Below are 17,975 nucleotides of genomic sequence, written 5' to 3'. Positions count from 1 at the left end.
GAACCTGATCACGCAATAAGCGTGAACTCGATCACACATCATGTTCGTGTTTATGGCACGCAGTAGCCGGATCGTACAGACACTTTCAGCGAATGGCGTTTTCCACACCGTTCGCAATAAATCACAACGTTTTGTCACTTTAAGCTTCTAACTCTCATGCTGAGAGCATTCTCCTCTGATAACTTGGTTAAAAAAAGGTGCGCAACAAAATGAAGCTTGACTGCTTTACTGTGTATGCACGAATCAAGTTCTATCATCACGGTTTCAAGACTAAAACAGCCTCAATGTCCTACTGGGTTGCTCGCAAGAGCGTGACAAAATTAATCTCGTAAGATCACCCACACAGAGCATTTATTAATTCAACTATTCGCAACGTACCTGTGCCTTGAAGACCAAAAAAAAGGGCTAAATTTTGTGCTCTTTAGGCTCACCGACAGGTCCAATACATCAGGCTCACACAAACTTCCACAGGTCGATATATCCTGGACTCCCTCGGCATCAGAATACCGGCCAACGACTCAACCCTCCTCGCCATCCCACGACCCCTTCACCAGGAGCTTCTCATTAGGCCGCTCCCGAGGAATATGCACCCGTCTCACCATGAGCAGCGCCGCAGAGCCCGTGCGAAGGCACTCCATCGAGGTACGGCCCCGAGCCGGACGCCGTATGGGTGGACGCTGCCTGCACGGGTGATGAAGCGACAGCAGCTGTGGTGGACTCTTCATCCATACACCTCACACTACCTTTCCCTCCAGACACGTCCCCAATGGCTGCAGATGAAGCCACCATTGCACTTGCTATCACTCGCACGGAAGCCCGGTATAATTTAAGTTACTCTAAAACTGCGATTCTAAATTTTGCTCGAGGCCGAGTTCATGTCCCTGCTTTTGACATACTGGACTCGCCCGATGCACCCCCGCCTAGCCATGTGGAGCTGATACGGGTGCCTGCGCACTCCGGGAATCCCGGAAACGAGGCTGCCAACCTTTTAGCCCGAGGTTCTTTAAACCGGGCTCAGGTGGCCTCGGATCGGGGATTCACGAAGGAGCGCATGCACACATTCAGTGAGAAGAGCAAGGTTCCGGGCTAGTTGGTAATGCATTTGAAGGAACAAACAGCGCGACGAAACACGGACACACGTAGAAAAGACACACACACGAGCGCTCGTGTGTGTGTCTTTTCTACGTGTGTCCGTGTTTCGTCGCGCTGTTTGTTCCTTCAAATCACATTCAGTGAGCTGACCCAGGCATACAGAGCCTCACGCCAGCTCTACCCCCCGCCCCACCCCTCCCTAGAAACAAACACGCAACACTCTGGCGCAGACTACAGACACACACTCTCCCCTCACCCCTTAACCTAGCCCACTATCATTCATCCTTTCCCACTCCCGCATGTGCCCTATGCCCAGAACCCTTCGCTTCTTCCCTCCACATCCTTTCCCTCTGCCCGGCGGACCCTCCCCCGCGGGACCTAGAGAACCTCAAGACCTGGGAGGACTGGGAGACCCTGCTGCGCTCGGAGGACCCGGCCGTGCAGACCATCGCCACCGGCCGTGCTGCCAGTGTTATGGACCTCAGGAACATAAACACTTGAGTGCAGTGGGGTCGTGCGGAGACCCTGGGGCGTCTCTCTCTCCGTTCCTTGCATTTATTTAAAATGTTATTGTTCTTTGATAACTCATATTTCTAATATCGCTTCTATTATATTTGGCTACAAATTTGGCGCTAAGATTGAATGGAATGGCTACTTTTGGCTACTTTCAGCTGAATGTTTCCAGCGGCAGCCCTGTGCGCAGAACTCCGCCCAGCTTCTAGTACACTCTAGCCAAACACTAGCCCAGCCCTGCCAGATGGAACAGCTAAAGTCCTTTTATGAGCTTTTCTAAAAAAAGGGGCTTTAGGAACAGACACAGAGATAGTGCTGGGATTTGCTGGGGAGAACGGGCGAGTGGATGGGAAAGGCGTGACATTGACAACGGGAGGTTGGAAGAGTAGTGGAGGAAATCGGCAAAGCAGGGGTGAATTTGGAGAGGAAAAAGATATCCAAACTTGACATTGTAAGAGCGAAATTGAAAGGGAAAAGAAAAAATTGCTGAGGCTCAGCTTGGCTAAGCCTGGGGAATGCGAAGCATATTAGTGGCTAGGGTTGGTAATACATGGCTTTCCTTGGTTGAATACTTGGTCATTTTAATACAACCACTAGAAGCCTTCGTCGTGGGGGAAGACAACGGCATGGCTAGAGTGTACTAGAATAGGTTGAGTGCCGCGACCCGCGCCGACGCGCATGCTTTCGAATGACGCTCCGCGCGCGGAAAGCTATGCGGGGGCGCTGCGGTCGAGGTGGATTGGGAAGCGCCGGCCGCGCCGGGTCCCAATCGGAGAGATGTACTGATGGTGGTGTGAGTGCGAAGCGTTGTTTGTTGTGTTTTGCAATGAAATTCTTCACTGAGATTGCCTGAGATTCACTGAGCGTGGCTGAGATTGTGAGGTGTTTAATATGCCGAAGGACCGCCATCGGCACTGCTACGCGCCTGGCTGTCGCACCGGTTACGCTGGTGTGGAAGCCACTCGGAAACTCTCCTTGTTCAGCGTGCCAAAGGACGAAGCCCGTAAGAAGCTGTGGGAAAAGAATCTACATCGCGCCGACAAACCGTTGGATAGCAAATGTGCTGTATGTGAACTGCATTTCGAGGACCGCTATATTCTCCGTGAGTACGTGCACATTGTGGGCGGGAAAGAAGTGTGGAGTACCGGCGCTCGCAAGTGATGCAGTGCCTACAATACTGCCAAATGCCCCTAAATACCTAAGCAAGGCGGTCCCGGTCGAACGTGCGCCTCGGAAAAGGGAAGCGTCTTCAAAGCTGCAGGGTGCAAGGCGAAAAAAAAGGAGGGAAGAGAGCCCATGCTCGACAACAGCTTTACAAGATGAACTAGAAAGCAACGTTTGCGGCTCGCCAAGCATTGATGAGGATAATTTGAATCATCTTAAGACTCCGTCAGCCAAGTGGTCATTACACCGTTTCGAAAACTTCGAAGGCACCGTATATGCGCTCACACACCTGGAGGCGTGCACTGGAACAGTGCGCTCGGACAGAGTGGTTCTTTTCAGCGTCAGTAAAAAGAAGGATGTGTCCTTCAAGGCATTTCTCGGAGGGAAACAGGTTTCCGAAGGAACTGTAAGAACTGTGCTTGAAGCAGAAGAAGCCCTCCTTCATGCCTCAAGTTTAATTACATGTTCTCGTGCCATTTGTGCGTCAACAATTTTGACAGAGGATCTTACAAAATCAATCCTGCAAAAAACAGATGTCAAGTAGGGAAGTTTATACAGCAAAAAGTGCATGGTGACAACAACAACAGAGGGTAAATATTGCTTCATCATCTTTATTGTCAGTTGCATGGATTTGGGCATTATTTTCATGTAATGCTATACAGGGGGCTCGCTACAGGCTAAAAATCTAAAAGCTGCAAACATTCTCTGCTGTCAAAGAGCTCGAATCATTCTTTTACAGTGCCTTTACTGCCCAGGGATAGAAGCACTGGTTCAGTCATTTCATTACCTATTCCTTGCTTGCAGCATATTTGTTGACTAACAAGATTGTGACTGCACATTCTTTCTAGGAATGCCCTGCATGTCCTGTCGCTACCTGCGAAAAGCTCTTCTTACAAGAACCTCCTGGCTGAAGAATCAACGTGTCAGAAAGACCAAGACCGCTGCGCAGAAGCTAAGGTCCACTTTACAAAAGCACCGGCGGCTGTCCAAGAAGGTGTTCAGCCTAAAGGGGCAAATTGAAAGAATGAGATCTAAGAATGCCACTATGGAAGAAGATGTACTGAGGGAGAAACTGGCCATACAGTGTGCCGAAACTGTTAATGCGGCCGTCGTGTCGGCTGCTAGGTTCGACGGAACGCTTGTTCTTGCTTGAGTTTCCACAGCTTACACAAAGCAAATAAAAACTTGCATTCGCAACATGACGCCGGCATCGATTCAGACTTGTCTAGGTGATCGCCGCGGTCGAAACAAGTTCAGAGCCGCGATTGCGCAGCGCGTAATCCGTCCCAGCAGCAGACGCTCCGAGCAAGCAATTCTCTCGGCAGTATTTCGTTACAATTGGGAGGCACTTAAATTGTCTTCGCGCACAAACAGTCTGTTATTTAAAGGATGCTGATGCAAATCTGTGTCCGTACTGAATGAACAGCGTAACCAGCCGCCGGAGTACCACCAAAACGTGCGGCGATCCGCAACTCCGCAAGCAGGCGACAGCAAGCCGACCAAGCCAGGTCGCTCGCAGCGCCCTCTGTCCTTTCCGCGCGCCGCGCCTCACGGACGCGGCTGTGGTCGGGCCACTCAACCTATTCTAGTACACTCTAGCATGGCTACAGCTGAACGCCGACTAACCCCGAGACGCGCGTTGGGTGAGCGCCTGGATTGCCACGGAAGCCGCGTCTGCCTGCCCGGTGGGGCGAGCGTTTCACCTACACCGAGTGTGAACGCGCGTTCGAAATGCGCGGGATTGCGCGGGTGTGACGGCTAGGGGTCCCACGGCGACGGCGCGAGGTGGAGGCCGGCTCCATGGCCGGCTCTCTCATCCGATGTCACGTGGTGTGACGTCACGGTGTCACGTGGGGGTCCCACGGCGACGGCGTGAGTACACTGTAGCGTGAGTGGTAGCTCTAGCAATATGCTTCGCATAGAATCATTTAAGATTGGGGGAAGTATATGCTAGGTAGCGCAAGCTGCTGCCAGATATAAAGGGTAAATCCATTATCATCCATCCACCCGTCCGAGGCTGTTTGTAGGGGCACGGCCGCTTGATGCAAAGCGCTTGATGCAAAGCGCGCGTTCCATCAAGCGGGCGTGGTAGGGGTATCTCGATTATCAGTTGTTGGTTCTAAAGGTGTTGAGGCATGGTGCGACGTTTAAAATGCCACTGTGGCCTTGTGTGGGACCCACTTTATGCGGATCCGAACTTTGAACGTTGAGGGCTGCGTCGGCGCAGCTGTGCGTACGGCGGACATGAACCCAGACAACGAAGGCCCGGGGAATTCGCGGCGGTCCCGCTGCGTCGTGTGTGGCCTCAAATCGGCAGCGAACGTTGTGTTGCACCCACTGCCACCAGCCAAAATGCGCGAGTACCAGGCGTGGATCGACTTCGTGCGGCGCAGCCCCGGTCGCGGCATGCACGACTGGACACCGTCGAACCGCGAGCCCACCTACGTGTGCTCGCTACACTTCGCGGCGGGCAGCATCCGTCCGATGAAGATGGAGGAGCGCTACGGCACCATAGTTTACCAGAGGCGCCTCAGACCGGGCGCCGTGCCTACGATCTACCCGAAAGCTGCCAACGGCGATGCTAGTGGCGTGGCATCTGCAGTTGCGGTCACGCCACTGCTTTCGGGTGAGCCTGGGACTGATGCGGTACCGAGCATCGAAGACGACAGCCAGAAACTGCCGGTGAGAACGCACGACTGTTTAGCCTCAGACATGTTCTCGCTATCTGAAAAGACAATCTCCACTGACACGGCGCATGTTTACTGTGGACAAATTGTGCTAGGAAGGCTATGTGCACTGACAGGGCACATGTTTACGGTGGACAGATAGTGCTGAAAGGCTATGTGCACTGACAGGACACATGTTTACAGTGGACAAATAGTGCTAAAATGGCTATGTGCACTGACAGGGCACATGTTTACAGTGGACAGATTGTGCTAGAAGGGCTATGTGCAGTAACAGGGCACATGTTTAGAGTGGACAGATTGTGCTAGAAAGGCTATGTGCACTGACAGGTGACATGTTTACAGTGGGCAGATTGTGCTAGAAAGGCTGTGTGCACTGACAGGGGACATGTTTACAGTGGACAGATTGTGCTAGAAAGGCTGTGTGCACTGACAGGGCACATGTTCACAGCGGACAAATTGTGCAAGAAAGGCTGTTGGGTCCTGATATCTCCTGATCATGACTACACTGTTTTCAGGATGTCAATTGTAGTACTACTTATGAGTCATTTCACTAGGGAGAAGTCATTATGTAGACAAATGCAGCTTACTTTAAGCTCAAGGGATCGAATGCACATATGTTCCAGAGCCATGCTGGTGCTTACAGGAAATGCTGAGATATCAGTCTTGGAAACAGTTTTCTGCGTTCATTTTGCATGCCTGGCTTGAAATGGTTCTGCGTGGATTGTTGCAAAGGGCTCAAAATACCGTATGTTTTGCAGAAGACTTTCTGCAATTTTTAGGCATTTCGAGTTTGAAGAATGCTTTTAGTAATATCCATACCAGTTTTTTTAGAGTTTCGCAAATGCGAATAACTTTGCCGCTGGGGCTGAACAAACTTGGGCCATTTTTCGTGCGATCGAAAAATTGCGTGCCTGCGGAGAGCAAACGACGACATCAGTGAAATGAAATCGCGTCACCCCGTGGTGCACATGTCACACGGCAATCTCTGCCCCGCCCCCACTTTGGTGCTCACCGTTTCTTGCCACTTCGCTGCTTCATCACTGCTCCAGTTAGCCTGTATCGATAGCCTATGCCATCCTATTGACGGAGAGACCCCTCTCACCAAAAATGGGGCTTTTATAAGCTAGGAAAGACCAATATAAACAGAACACAGGTGTCGCCATCACTGGTCGATTTTGCAAGTGAACTGCATCCCTTGGCACCGAATTTCTAGAACAGCATAGAACACAGAGTAGAACAGCATCCCAGAGGCTGTTCTACTCTGCCATTCCCATCAAAATAATGGCAATCAGTCCTTCTCGGCATGGATGTAATGAGTTTAACTTTAATGACAGGAAAATATTTATATTCACATGAGGTTCTATAGCATATGTGAATTATCTTCATGTGAATTACTAGCTCTAACCTTCACCCTTCTTTAAATTAAATTTTCTCACCCATAATTGGGTTTTTTGCTGCTGAACAAATGTCAGTGTACCCAGGAGGAGCCGGAGAATCGATGTTTGCTAAGAGCAATTATTGGTTGGATTTGTTCGTAGTGTCCCTTTAACAACACTTCAAAAAAGAGATTGTGCAAAAATAAGAACCGTTTTTTTGTTGTGCCATAAAACATGTATATGCCCATGTTTACTTGAAGCTTACAAACACATTTCACTGCACCTGCATGAAACGAAGCCACTGACTTTATAGGCAGGTTCTGAATGTTCATACTTTTGTGCTCTTCATGGCATTGGAGCTTGTACTAAATGGTTCCTCTGCGCGTTCATAAAAAATGGGTTATGTGACATTTCCTTGTCACCCACTGCGGCACATTTGACAGCATGCATTTTTGGACAAATAAATCAGTAAGTGTGCCGACTTGAAAAAATGGTTCCACTTGGGGTAACTACCTTAATTTGTGTCTGTTTGCCCCGATGCAGAGGGCTGCATTCACCATACAAGAAGAAGCCTACCTCATTGACCAGGTCAAGAAACGGCCCCTCTTATGGGAGAGAAATCATGCAGAGCACTACAACCAGGAGTTGAAGGGAGTCGCGTTTGGACAAATAGCCTCGGCATTTCGAGGGAAATTTACGGGTGTGTACCAGGGCGGGAAGGAAGGCAGGCCGTTCACTGTGTGGTGTGACTTAACCAGGCCATTGAAGCTCGCCTGGTATCCAGCTACTCGTCCTGTGCCCATGTGCCCATGGTATCCATCTGCGTGTGCTGTGTCGTGTAATGGATTTTGTTGCAATTGACCTTCATATAACATACTCGCTACTCCAACTGTCTATTAGCAAGTGCTGCGTTACTTGAAATTTAGCCGAAGAACCGCTTGAAACTTTCATGACGATAGAACACCAACTGATATGACACGATTGTCTATGATTGCCTTCAGCAACTGCACTTTTAGAGCCCATGAAACACCTTCTAAGTAGAGTACATAAAATCACTCAATCACTACATTGTGCTGTTGTGAATACCTAAACCAAATAGTACATCTCTACATGCACCAGAGAACACACAATCTTTCACAAAAGTTGACAAGTTCTTTCTGCAACTTTTTCATAGTCGAATCTTCCTCCACTCTACACTGCTGCTTATGTCGGTTAAGACATAGCTGCCAGTTAGGCTCTTTCAGGTGTCACGCAGCTGCTATGTCTGTGGCCATTCAGCCGCGTCACTCTGTCAGGTCAGGAAGGTCCGCCTCTGGAGAATTTCCACGCGTGTAGCCAGTGGGGTCGGCGGAGGAGTGCTGACCTTTCAGTGTGCAAAAAGTGATGAGAGGAGACGGAAAGGTGTGAAAATGCTCAAGTTCAAATTTTGACTACAGATAACTCGGGCTCCAATAGACGCATTAAAAAAAATTCATCCTGGAGGATATTTTTGAAATGGCATTTTTGAACATCCCAGGAATAGTGCAACTTTATTGAGAGCCTCTTTAACAAAGCGCATTCCGTGCTGTAGCGGCATCACTGCCTACGCTGTAGTCTCTGCTTTTGTATCATCAAATCTTATGTCGCTGCTACAGTTGATGCTAAAAACAGCAAAAAACAATAGAATGTAGCAAAAAAGACACTGGAGGAGCAGTCGCTACCCATCCCCGCCACTCGGTTGGTTGTGCGATTTTGGTGCCGATAGCTGTTGGGAGCGGGGATGGCGGAGAGCACTTGCAGTGGAAAGCAGCGAGTCCATTTCCAAAAGCAGGTACATGCGGGGAGAGGCAGGTGCCTGCAGGACCGGTCTAGCGGCGGTAGTGCGACTCTGCGCGCTCTTCTCAAGTCCACTTGTGGTTCCTCTAACTCCCCAATTCTGCCCACCCTACTTATTGCGGTGTTGTGTGAACTGCAGTGAAGTTAGCGACAGCTGCTGCTGCATTCTCAGCTGAGTCACGAAACGTTTCTTGGCAGTTATGATCTCGAGTAACAGGAGTTTTACTGTCAACATTTTCAAAGCGATTTCACGTACATTTATTTCTTGGCCCACCGCGGTGGCTCAGTGGTTACGGCGCTCGGCTGCTGACCCGAAAGACACGGGTTTGATCCCGGCCGCGGAGGCCGAATTTCGATGGAGGCGAAATTCTAGAGGCCCGTGTACTGTGCAATGACAGTGCACGTTGAAGAACCCCAGGTGGTCAAAATTTCCCGAGCCCTTCACTACGGCGTCCCTCATAACCTGAGTCGCTTTGGACGTTAAACCCCCATAAACCATAAACCATTTATTTCTTAATTTGGTTTCCGTTATGTGTTTACCGTTCGTGAACTGTACCATGTTGTCCTTTCGTTTTGTGTGAACCGAAAATTCACGGATATTTCTCAGTTCCGTTGTGTCCAGGTTTAGCTGTATAGCCATGACCACCATTGCATTATGACTCCACACTTTCTTAAATGTGCACTATTATTTGAACACAGAGGCAGGGTCCCTGGAATTACATGCACGATTGCTTCTCGTGTTGCGAACAGCTGTCTGGGCTTACACAGATGAAAGCAACAAGCTCACAATGGTAGACCTTTGTGGATAGCTCCTGTGAAGCCACCACCCTTGTGGCATGTCCTGGTCTCGTGCTCATAGCTTCTACTGCAGTGCCCCAGAAAGTTGACCACAACTGTATAGTGTACCGCCCTCCTCGCTATCAGCTGCCTGTATGGTATGCAGTGTTCATGTTGAACTCAGGTTTGCTGATGAGCTAGACGTGTTATTCTATCTTGGTTTTGTACGTGTTGGTCTATCTGGCTTTTGTCCATTTTTTTTTTTTTTTTTTGAGAAAGCTTGTTCTCTCTGTGCGTAGCTGTGACTGTTGGTTTTCATGCATGCTATCATTTGTAAGTTGCCCTTGCCAGGCAAGATGCATGCCAGAAAGGCAGAGCGAAGCCTTTTTGCTGACTTCTCCTACTCCCTGGTGTTGAAGAGAAAAAACTAATGTCAAGCCTCTTTGATCTGTCATGGGCTAGCACACTGAGCTAGACGATGAGACCTCATCCAGCCTCTAAGTCCGTGGTGTTGTCTAGGAGTTCGTAGGACTCCTGTGGGTGCACTGCATAAAGGGCCTGTCACACTAGCACGATACACCGCTGATGCCAACCCGACGAAGACACTGAAAATCGGCCAACCCAGTCGACACGCAGTGTCTGTGGCATACTGAGTTGTCAAACTAGGCCGACTACGACACTAGCGCGACCGACTACCAGGCGTCTTCGCAGTGTGACATGGCTCGAGACCGGCGATGGGGACAAAACCAGTCTGCCGACCAGGTCTTTGTGAGATCGGCCATCAAGCAAAAACATACTCGAAACAAGGTCCCATTTCCATACCCAGACTGCGGAGAATAAATTTTGAATACCTTTCGGCGCCCACAACACCTTTAAATTATTATGACAGCTGTACTGACATTGCGTCAATATTGCTTTAACCCTTCGTAGGGCTGGAAAATGCGTGCGCTGATCGTTTAAATCACAGTAGCTCTATGTTTGAATCGACACTTCGCACGGCGGAATGTCTGCAACAACATTTTCGACGCAAGTGGAGGCGGAGCTAATCTCTCTAGTTGAAGAGCGTCACCCGTTACGGGATGTGAAAGACTCTCATTATCACCTCCGCGACCTGAAAGAAATTGCATACGCGGAGGTATGCGAGGCACTGGGAGGCCGATTCACTGGTACGTACTAAAACATATGTCGCGCGGACACTCGGAGACTATGTCTGATGCTGTGTTCTTATCCTTCAGCCACATCCCATAATTTGAGCACTGGTTGCTGTGGCGTCGTGACTTGCCGACCGTGAATTTCATTAACTGTGTCACGAGGTGCCGTCCGTATGAGAAGTCAAACAGCAGCCGCCAACTTTGTTTGACTGCCACACTGTATCCATTGTTCCTTTTCTGACATTACTTTTCAGTTGCCCAGGTGCGCTCGCGGTTTGAGAACTTGCGAGCGCAGTTCAGGCGTGAGAGGCGCAGGATAGAAGCCTGCTCCGGCGCAAGCCCGGATGACATACCTCAGCCCACGTGGGCTCACTACAGGCGCATGACGTTCTTGGCTAGCCCCTGCTCTTCGGAGCCAACACTCCCCACACAGGAAGAAGAGGAGGTACGTTGTATTCATCCCTTGCTAGCTGGCGAGTATGCAAGGGGCATTTCTAAAAGTGTTGTATTGAAAGCTGCATTTTGAGTACAGCTTCAGTTTTTCGGGCATCCAGGAAAACGTCTTATATCACTGAATCTTTAAGTAGTGTTTAAAGGGACACTGAGGAGAAATTGAAGTTGCCTTGTATCGACAGAATACCAGCTCCTGATTACAAAAACGCCACTCATGCTGACAACAAAGCTCTTGTAACATAGAAAAGAGCAAGAACCAAAATACAGGTATCGCCGCCACAGGCCAAACTCGCAAGTACAAGCGTGATGACGTCATCTCTAGGACCCGAGAAGCCACAAATCCCTGAGGCGCAGCCAATGCATGCGCAAATGTCCTTGACGTCACCAGATGGCGCCACGTGCCCGGCAGCTACGCGCGCTCCTGAAGCATCGGGACCAATCAGCGCCTGTTTTCCGGCGGTAGGCGGGCTCCCGGAATTCCGCTATTGGTAACAAGGTACACGGTATGCTAAAGGTGTCTATTTGCGAGAACTTCGTTGACGACTCCGAGAACGAGATCCATTGTAATGCTGGCAAAACGCCAGTGCAAACGTAATCGAAGCGACTGTAGCGACGGCCGCAATAGCCGATAGATGCCTTCAACGTGCGGCCGGCGGTAGCTTTCTTTTTGGCTGCTGCTAGGCCGCACTGCTGGCCGCCAGAAATCACGGAGTCTGTGGTACGTCATGTGCACGCCATGTTTCACGTCACTTAGTCCTGTGTCGTCATAGGAGAACTCCAAGTTTGAATCAGAGCGGCGGGAAAAACTTTTTCAACTTCGAATCCAAATTTCTTAGAAATAAATGCATCTTTCGCTGCCGGCCAAGTGGCAACAAAACCATGGCATGCCGAAGTATCGGATTTTACTATAAAAAAAATATTAATAGTGCTCTCCTCAGTGTCCCTTTAAGAATGTTCTAAACTAATTCTGATAAAGCATGTTTGAGGATGAAAACTGGCACGCTTTTTGAAATCAACTGTGAATCATACCTCCCATCAACCTGGCCTGAACCAAATTGTTGTGGCCTACACAGATTACATGGAGAGATTTGCTGCAGGCCATACTGCATTATGTATACACTGGTATACAGTCGGGCCGCATCAATACATCTTCAATATGCACGGCTCGAGCTGTGTGCAAATTTCAAATTTTTTCCATTCATTTTAAACTTGTTAATGGAAACTCACTGTACAGGTGGTGGACAGGGTGGAACTATGCATAGCCTCTTGCGAATCTTGTCACATTAAAATGAATAGCACTGAGATCGCATTCCCCAACCAAATATTTCCATTCTTGCATATGAGTGCCAAACACCACCGCAAAAGAGTGAAAAAAGCCAGCATGGTGGCTCTTTTGTGGTTTGCATGTCATGGTGCCTGGTCGAAAGGCCACGTAATTAGCCATGTTGCATGAATGGTTGTTCTCTGTGCTGCTTTGTTACGTCAAAACCTCGTTCAGCAGCACTTCAAACTGTATCTCAATCATACCTCGGCACAATCACGAGTGCTCACTCATTGAAGTTCAGTCAACCTAAGGGCTGATTCAAACTCATAGAGGCCCGGGCTCACTCTTAATCATTTTTTAAAAAAAACTTATTCAACATATTCATGGTTCTCTGCGGCATTACATCCTCAACAAATGCATCCGCTTCCACTGTGATATTTTCACGTGTCCAGTGACAGTGCACTAAAGTTTTGCTAACTAGATTTTTTTCATCATGCCATGTAGTTTTACATTAAGAGCTCTTAGACTATGTTTTGCATTTTCAGTCCTCATTAACGTTACCACTTTGTTTATTGCAACTATGGCGTGCCAGCCATACACACGTTTCTTAAAGGGGCCCACAAACCCAATCTTAGTTGACTGTTTTGCCTGTTGATCGCATACAGTGAGTTACAATGGTGCTATTAGCGTCGGTAATACCACGCATATTCCGTTTTTTATTATTTTAATGTGCTCCCAAAAACAAATTCATGGTACTTAAGAAAAACCAGCCAAAAAGACGGGGACAAAGGAGAGACGAGGCACACACAACGACACACAACGACCCCACACAGTGGTGGGTTTTAGCAACGGATATGACATCACCTGGCGCGAGCTTGATGATTGAACAAACAATAAATATACTGCAACTTGTGTGAATAAATAGAGACACATTTTGTCACCTGTCGGTGTTTTATATTAGATCAACAAAAACAACTTGTTCGTCTAGATAAAAGCCCTGCAAGGCAAGTAAAATAAAAATACTCCACCAGGGGCTCTGGCATGGAAACAACGCTGCCAGTCTCAGCAAGAACGCGTTACAGAGAGCAGGCAACTATGGAGTGCAAACTTCCGCGACGTGCTCTGGCAGGCTTTTTTGATTGGTTGCGCCAGGTGCCGTCATTGGGAGAGCGAAATAGGAGTGGGAAGCCCCGCCAAAATCGAGTTGAGGGCAGCGTTTTGTTTGCTTGTATTTTGAAATTTCTTCATTGAATAACTCCCGTTCCTGTGCATCTATTCCTGTAATTCTTTTAAAGTCAGCATCTGTGTGACATAAAGAACCCATCTGGTGTATAGCTGGTATCCCCCCAAGCAGTGTTTCGCAGCCCCTTTTAAGGTGCACTGAAGAGGAATCTGAACTCGTCTTTTTGCTGCTGGAACTCGATCTACAAGTTCCGAGCATTCTTAGAAACTTCGACTGATTGCCCTGTGTGGCCGATTTCCCTAGTTAAATCGGATTAACGTCTGGCTCCCGCCTTTTCTTTTTTTTAATTCTCCCCGTACGGTGGGCGGAGTCGACCAACGCGTGGAGTGCCTTTCACCCAGTCCCGTGGAGGCTTTCCTTTCGCTTCAAAATAACTTCATTCGCAGATAATATAGCCGCAAAATAAGCCCGCATAAATAAAAATACACGCGGACTATTTGCTTCTACGCATTACTACGTATTACTCCGCCGATGGCAGAGCGGCAAGCCGCCACAGGACTGGGTTGAAGGCACTCCACGCGTTGGTCAACTCCGCCCACCGTACGGGGAGAATTAAAAAAAAAAAGACGGGAGCCGGACGTTAATTCAATTTAATTAGGGAAATCGGCCACACAGGGCAATAAATCGGAGTTTCTAAGAACGCTCAGAACGTGTAGATTGAGTTCTCGCGGAAAAAAGACGAGTTCAGATTCCTCTTCACTGCACCTTTAAGATGTACTGATAGGGTTCCAATGTCTGTAACAACAATGGGACCCTCCGTTAGAAAGTACAAAGAGAACACTGCGTGAGGAGAATAGCAGATGCTTTTTATATAATCAAGATCGAACAACCACTTGTACGCATCAAAAATAAGGTTACAGCAGAACAAAAGAACACAACAACAGTGCATAAAGAAGCTTACACCCAAAAAGAAATTCACAAACAAGAATTGTGAAGGAAACAGCATAAATATACATGCCCAGTCAATACTCAAGACCTCTGTGAAAAAAAGGGGCAATGAAATAATGACACGAAGGTATCAGGAGCCACCAAATTCGTTATTGCTTTGCAAAAAATTTATTCACGGATGAGTGTTTAAACGGTCTTAAGTAACAAAGATTTGTGTCTTGCAATATGCTGCAGCTCACTTCATGAATGAAAGCAGTGCTCTGGGTACCTTAAGATGGGTGGCAGAGAACCAGGGCTTTCATCACAAAGCATTACAAATGGATACAAAAGCCTGTGATGTCCAGCAATTCACCACACACACAAAAAAAAAAAGCACAATGAGCAAGCAGCAGCCGACTGTGCGAACAAAGGGTAGGCTGTAGAAATGGAACAGCACACAGAACATTCTGAAACATACATGGACTCTCAGCACAGACTGGTTTGTATACGTGTGAAAATGAAAGGAACTGGACAGAAGTGCGCTTTGCATGGCTGGCGGGGTCTATGCTCTGCCCCTTCACATGTCAGTCTGAGAGACGGCAGAAATGGATACTGTTTCTGCTGGCATGTCATCGGCCACTGTAGAGGATGAGGAGGTTTGGATGTCCGAAAGGATCAAGAGAGCTTTGATATGTGTTTTTGCTGCTTTCCGGCACGTGCATTGCTGCAGTATTTTGTTGACTAACTCCGATACCTGATCGAAGCAATGGGCTTGTTTTTTTTTTCAAATGTCATTCCCTGGTCAGTACCCCTTTAACATCATTTTTCTTTTCTTCCCATGTAATGTTATTAGTAGTGTTCTCTTTATCAGGAATAATATTGTATACAATTTGTTACCTATGTACATTCCTCACATAACACGCAAGGAACTAAAATAACATCCATCACAAAATTCATTTTGCAGCTCATTGTTCCAATAGATGGCATTTTTGTACATATTTTTTTCTTTACATCATATAGTTTTTCCAAGACTGCATCCACAGTATTCATCTCAATATCTTTTCAGTGGCTTAGTGGCAATTGACTGCTGGGCCCAAGAATGAAGGATCAAGTTCAGATCATGGCTGCTGCATTTTGAGTTAAGCAACGCATGAAAATGGCAATGTTACTGGGTTATGTCAGTGTAGAAGAGCCCCAGGTAGTCTAAATTTATTAACAGCTCTACACCAGACCATTTCTCATACCCCATGTGTAGCTTTGGGCATTGGGAATTACTGTATGGGATAAGTTAGTCACTAAACCCTAGTACTGCCGCGACAGTGGTTAGGGTGCTTGACTGCTGAACCCAATAATGAGAGTTGAATCCCAGCCATTGTGGCCGCTTTTCGATGGAGGCGAAAAGCAAGGCACCTGGTCACTGCGATGTTAGTGCTTGTTAAAAAAAGCACAAAGTGGTCGAAATTTCCAAAGCCCTTTACTATGGCGCTCCTGAGTCGCCTCGGGAATGTTATAGATACTAGCAAAACTTTGTTGCAATTGTGGTCTCACACCTTAAATAAGGTAAACAGTTCAGCCTGTGTCCTTCTGTTTCAGGAGACTGAACGGCAGTGTGAGCTGTGGAATGCTGAATCCACAGATCCAGAATTGAGTGCTCCTGAGGTGGACAGTTGTCCAGAGTTGTGTGCAGTGCCACATCAGGTAGCACAGCAGAGTGGAAGTGGGTCGTCATCGCAGCAGAGTCCAGCTGAGTCTTCAAGGCCTGCACAAAAGAGAAGACACAACGATGAGAAGAGAGAGCAGAGAAAAGTTTTGCTGACGTCAGTGGTGGAAACTTTACAAAAGAGTCAGCAACTCCTGGAACCCGCTGACGAATGTGATGCATTTGGCAGGATGATTGCCCACGCCGTTCGCCAAATACCACCAGGGCCAGACCGTCAGTTGGCCATGCTACATGCCCATCAGGCTATCGTAAAGGTTAATTTGTCACAGCATAGTACCGCAGTTCATTCGTTAGATTTCACTGACATGCATGAATAAATGCGGGTTTCGGTTTCAGTGTAAGAGCAATAAATAACTGCGCAAAAAGGACGGGACAGGAAGGAAGGAGGCATTGGGGCAGTAAACCTGGGGCGCGATTATGAGTCGCTCAAAATTGTCTCAATTAAAGTGTCTCAAAAGTTGTCTCATTTGCCCCGTTCCTATTGGTCGGTCGTGACCAGCGGTCATATTGATTTTTTGTGTTACCGGCTGACGTCATAAATGTGCCAGAAGTGTTGACATTGCTTACCTAATTATGCGAGCCGATTGAGGCGATTTTTTGTGACCGGAACGAGTGGTCTCAAACCGTTTGAGACAGAAAATGGCAGCTGTTTACGTCGCCGGTGGCCGCGCAAGCGACGGTTTAGGAGGGTGCATGATGACGGTTTTGACATGCTTGGAGTTGTGCGGGTGAGTGCGCGGTCAGTGGAGCGGCAAGTGCTGTGCGCGCTGCGCTTCTTCGCCGCCGGTGGGTTTCAGTGCACCGTAGGAAATGAAGTAAAGGTCGGCATAGCCCAACCGACTGTGAGCAAGTGTTTGCGGCGGGTTGCAGAAACCACTGTCAAACTTAAGTCGCAGAAGGTGCGCGCTTTCCGGCGAGACCCCCAAAACAAGGCGGCGGCGAAGGAGGACTTCCTTCGCATAAACTTTCGCCACCGAGGTATCCCCGGCAGCGTCATCTGAGCATCATCCGAACGGCAACACCAACACGAATGTCAAGTGTTTAACCCAAAGCGGGCGGCATGAGTTGGTTACAAGGCGGAAGAGTGATTGTTGCCGCAGTGACCAGACGTGCCGGCTCTTAATTCCCGCAGTGAGATTGCAAGCTCGCAGCAGCTGCGCCAGTCTGCTCCCGTATGTCGGCAGTTGCTGCAGTGTGATTATTCATGGTCGCCTGATATTTTCTGAACAATCAAAATAGAACCACGCATTGCCCTTAGAGCAGATTTGCCATCGATAGCAGGCGCCGACCGAGAGTACAGGCTAGGCAGGTTCACGCTGGCGAGCCACGGAGGTCGCGTGACAGTTTTAAATCGATTTGTTATGCTCCCTTCCCGCTTTACAAGTGCTTCGGAGATCGTAACTAATTGACGAAAATTGGTCGCGCAACGTGCATCGTTGTGTCGTCAGTCGTACAGAGAGTGTAATCTGCCCTACAGTTTTTTTCTTCAGCTTTCCCAAGAGTCTTTCCACCAACCGAGCAACGTTCTTCTCTTAAATTTGGCACTACAGGCATACTGAAGTGACTATAAAAACTGCAAAATAAGTCATATGAGTGCAGTATATTTTGCTTCTTGACTCAGCTAAAGTGTCTTAGAGCTTAGATGTTCCAGGAGCTTTCTTTGGTCTGCTCTATCCTTTCGAACGACGAGGATGAGAAAATTAGGTGTTCCCTTGCAGTTTTGTGCTCTACCACTGGTCACTCACCATACATAATTAAAGTGTGTAAATATGTCCCTACTCTCCTATGGAGGGATTGCACTTTTTCATCAGACACAAGACTGACTTGTTCTCCCTAGAAATTAGAAAAAAAAT

General features: G+C 48.2%; 1 protein-coding gene and 1 pseudogene across 2 annotated transcripts; both read left to right on the top strand.

Moving 5' to 3' along the window:
* Positions 1-1,251: 1,251 nt before the first annotated feature.
* On the top strand, positions 1,252-4,437 carry LOC149337151 (uncharacterized; annotated as a pseudogene). The gene is made up of 2 exons (XR_016284370.1): positions 1,252-3,359; positions 3,618-4,437. The product of XR_016284370.1 is annotated as an uncharacterized LOC149337151 (transcript).
* A 177-nt stretch (positions 4,438-4,614) lies between these two features.
* Positions 4,615-16,584, top strand: LOC149337150 (uncharacterized). Its single transcript, XM_089553354.1, has 4 exons — positions 4,615-5,451; positions 7,376-7,532; positions 10,830-11,020; positions 15,996-16,584. The coding sequence occupies exons 1-4, from the start codon at positions 4,954-4,956 to the stop codon at positions 16,437-16,439; spliced, it is 1,290 nt and encodes a 429-aa protein (XP_089409480.1). The 5' UTR covers positions 4,615-4,953; the 3' UTR covers positions 16,440-16,584.
* Positions 16,585-17,975: the final 1,391 nt, after the last annotated feature.

Source organism: Amblyomma mixtum, chromosome 7, assembly GCF_055824585.1.
Source record: "Amblyomma mixtum isolate Tamu chromosome 7, ASM5582458v1, whole genome shotgun sequence".
Lineage (NCBI taxonomy): Eukaryota > Metazoa > Arthropoda > Arachnida > Ixodida > Ixodidae > Amblyomma > Amblyomma mixtum.
This window is presented reverse-complemented; position numbering and strand designations above follow the sequence as displayed.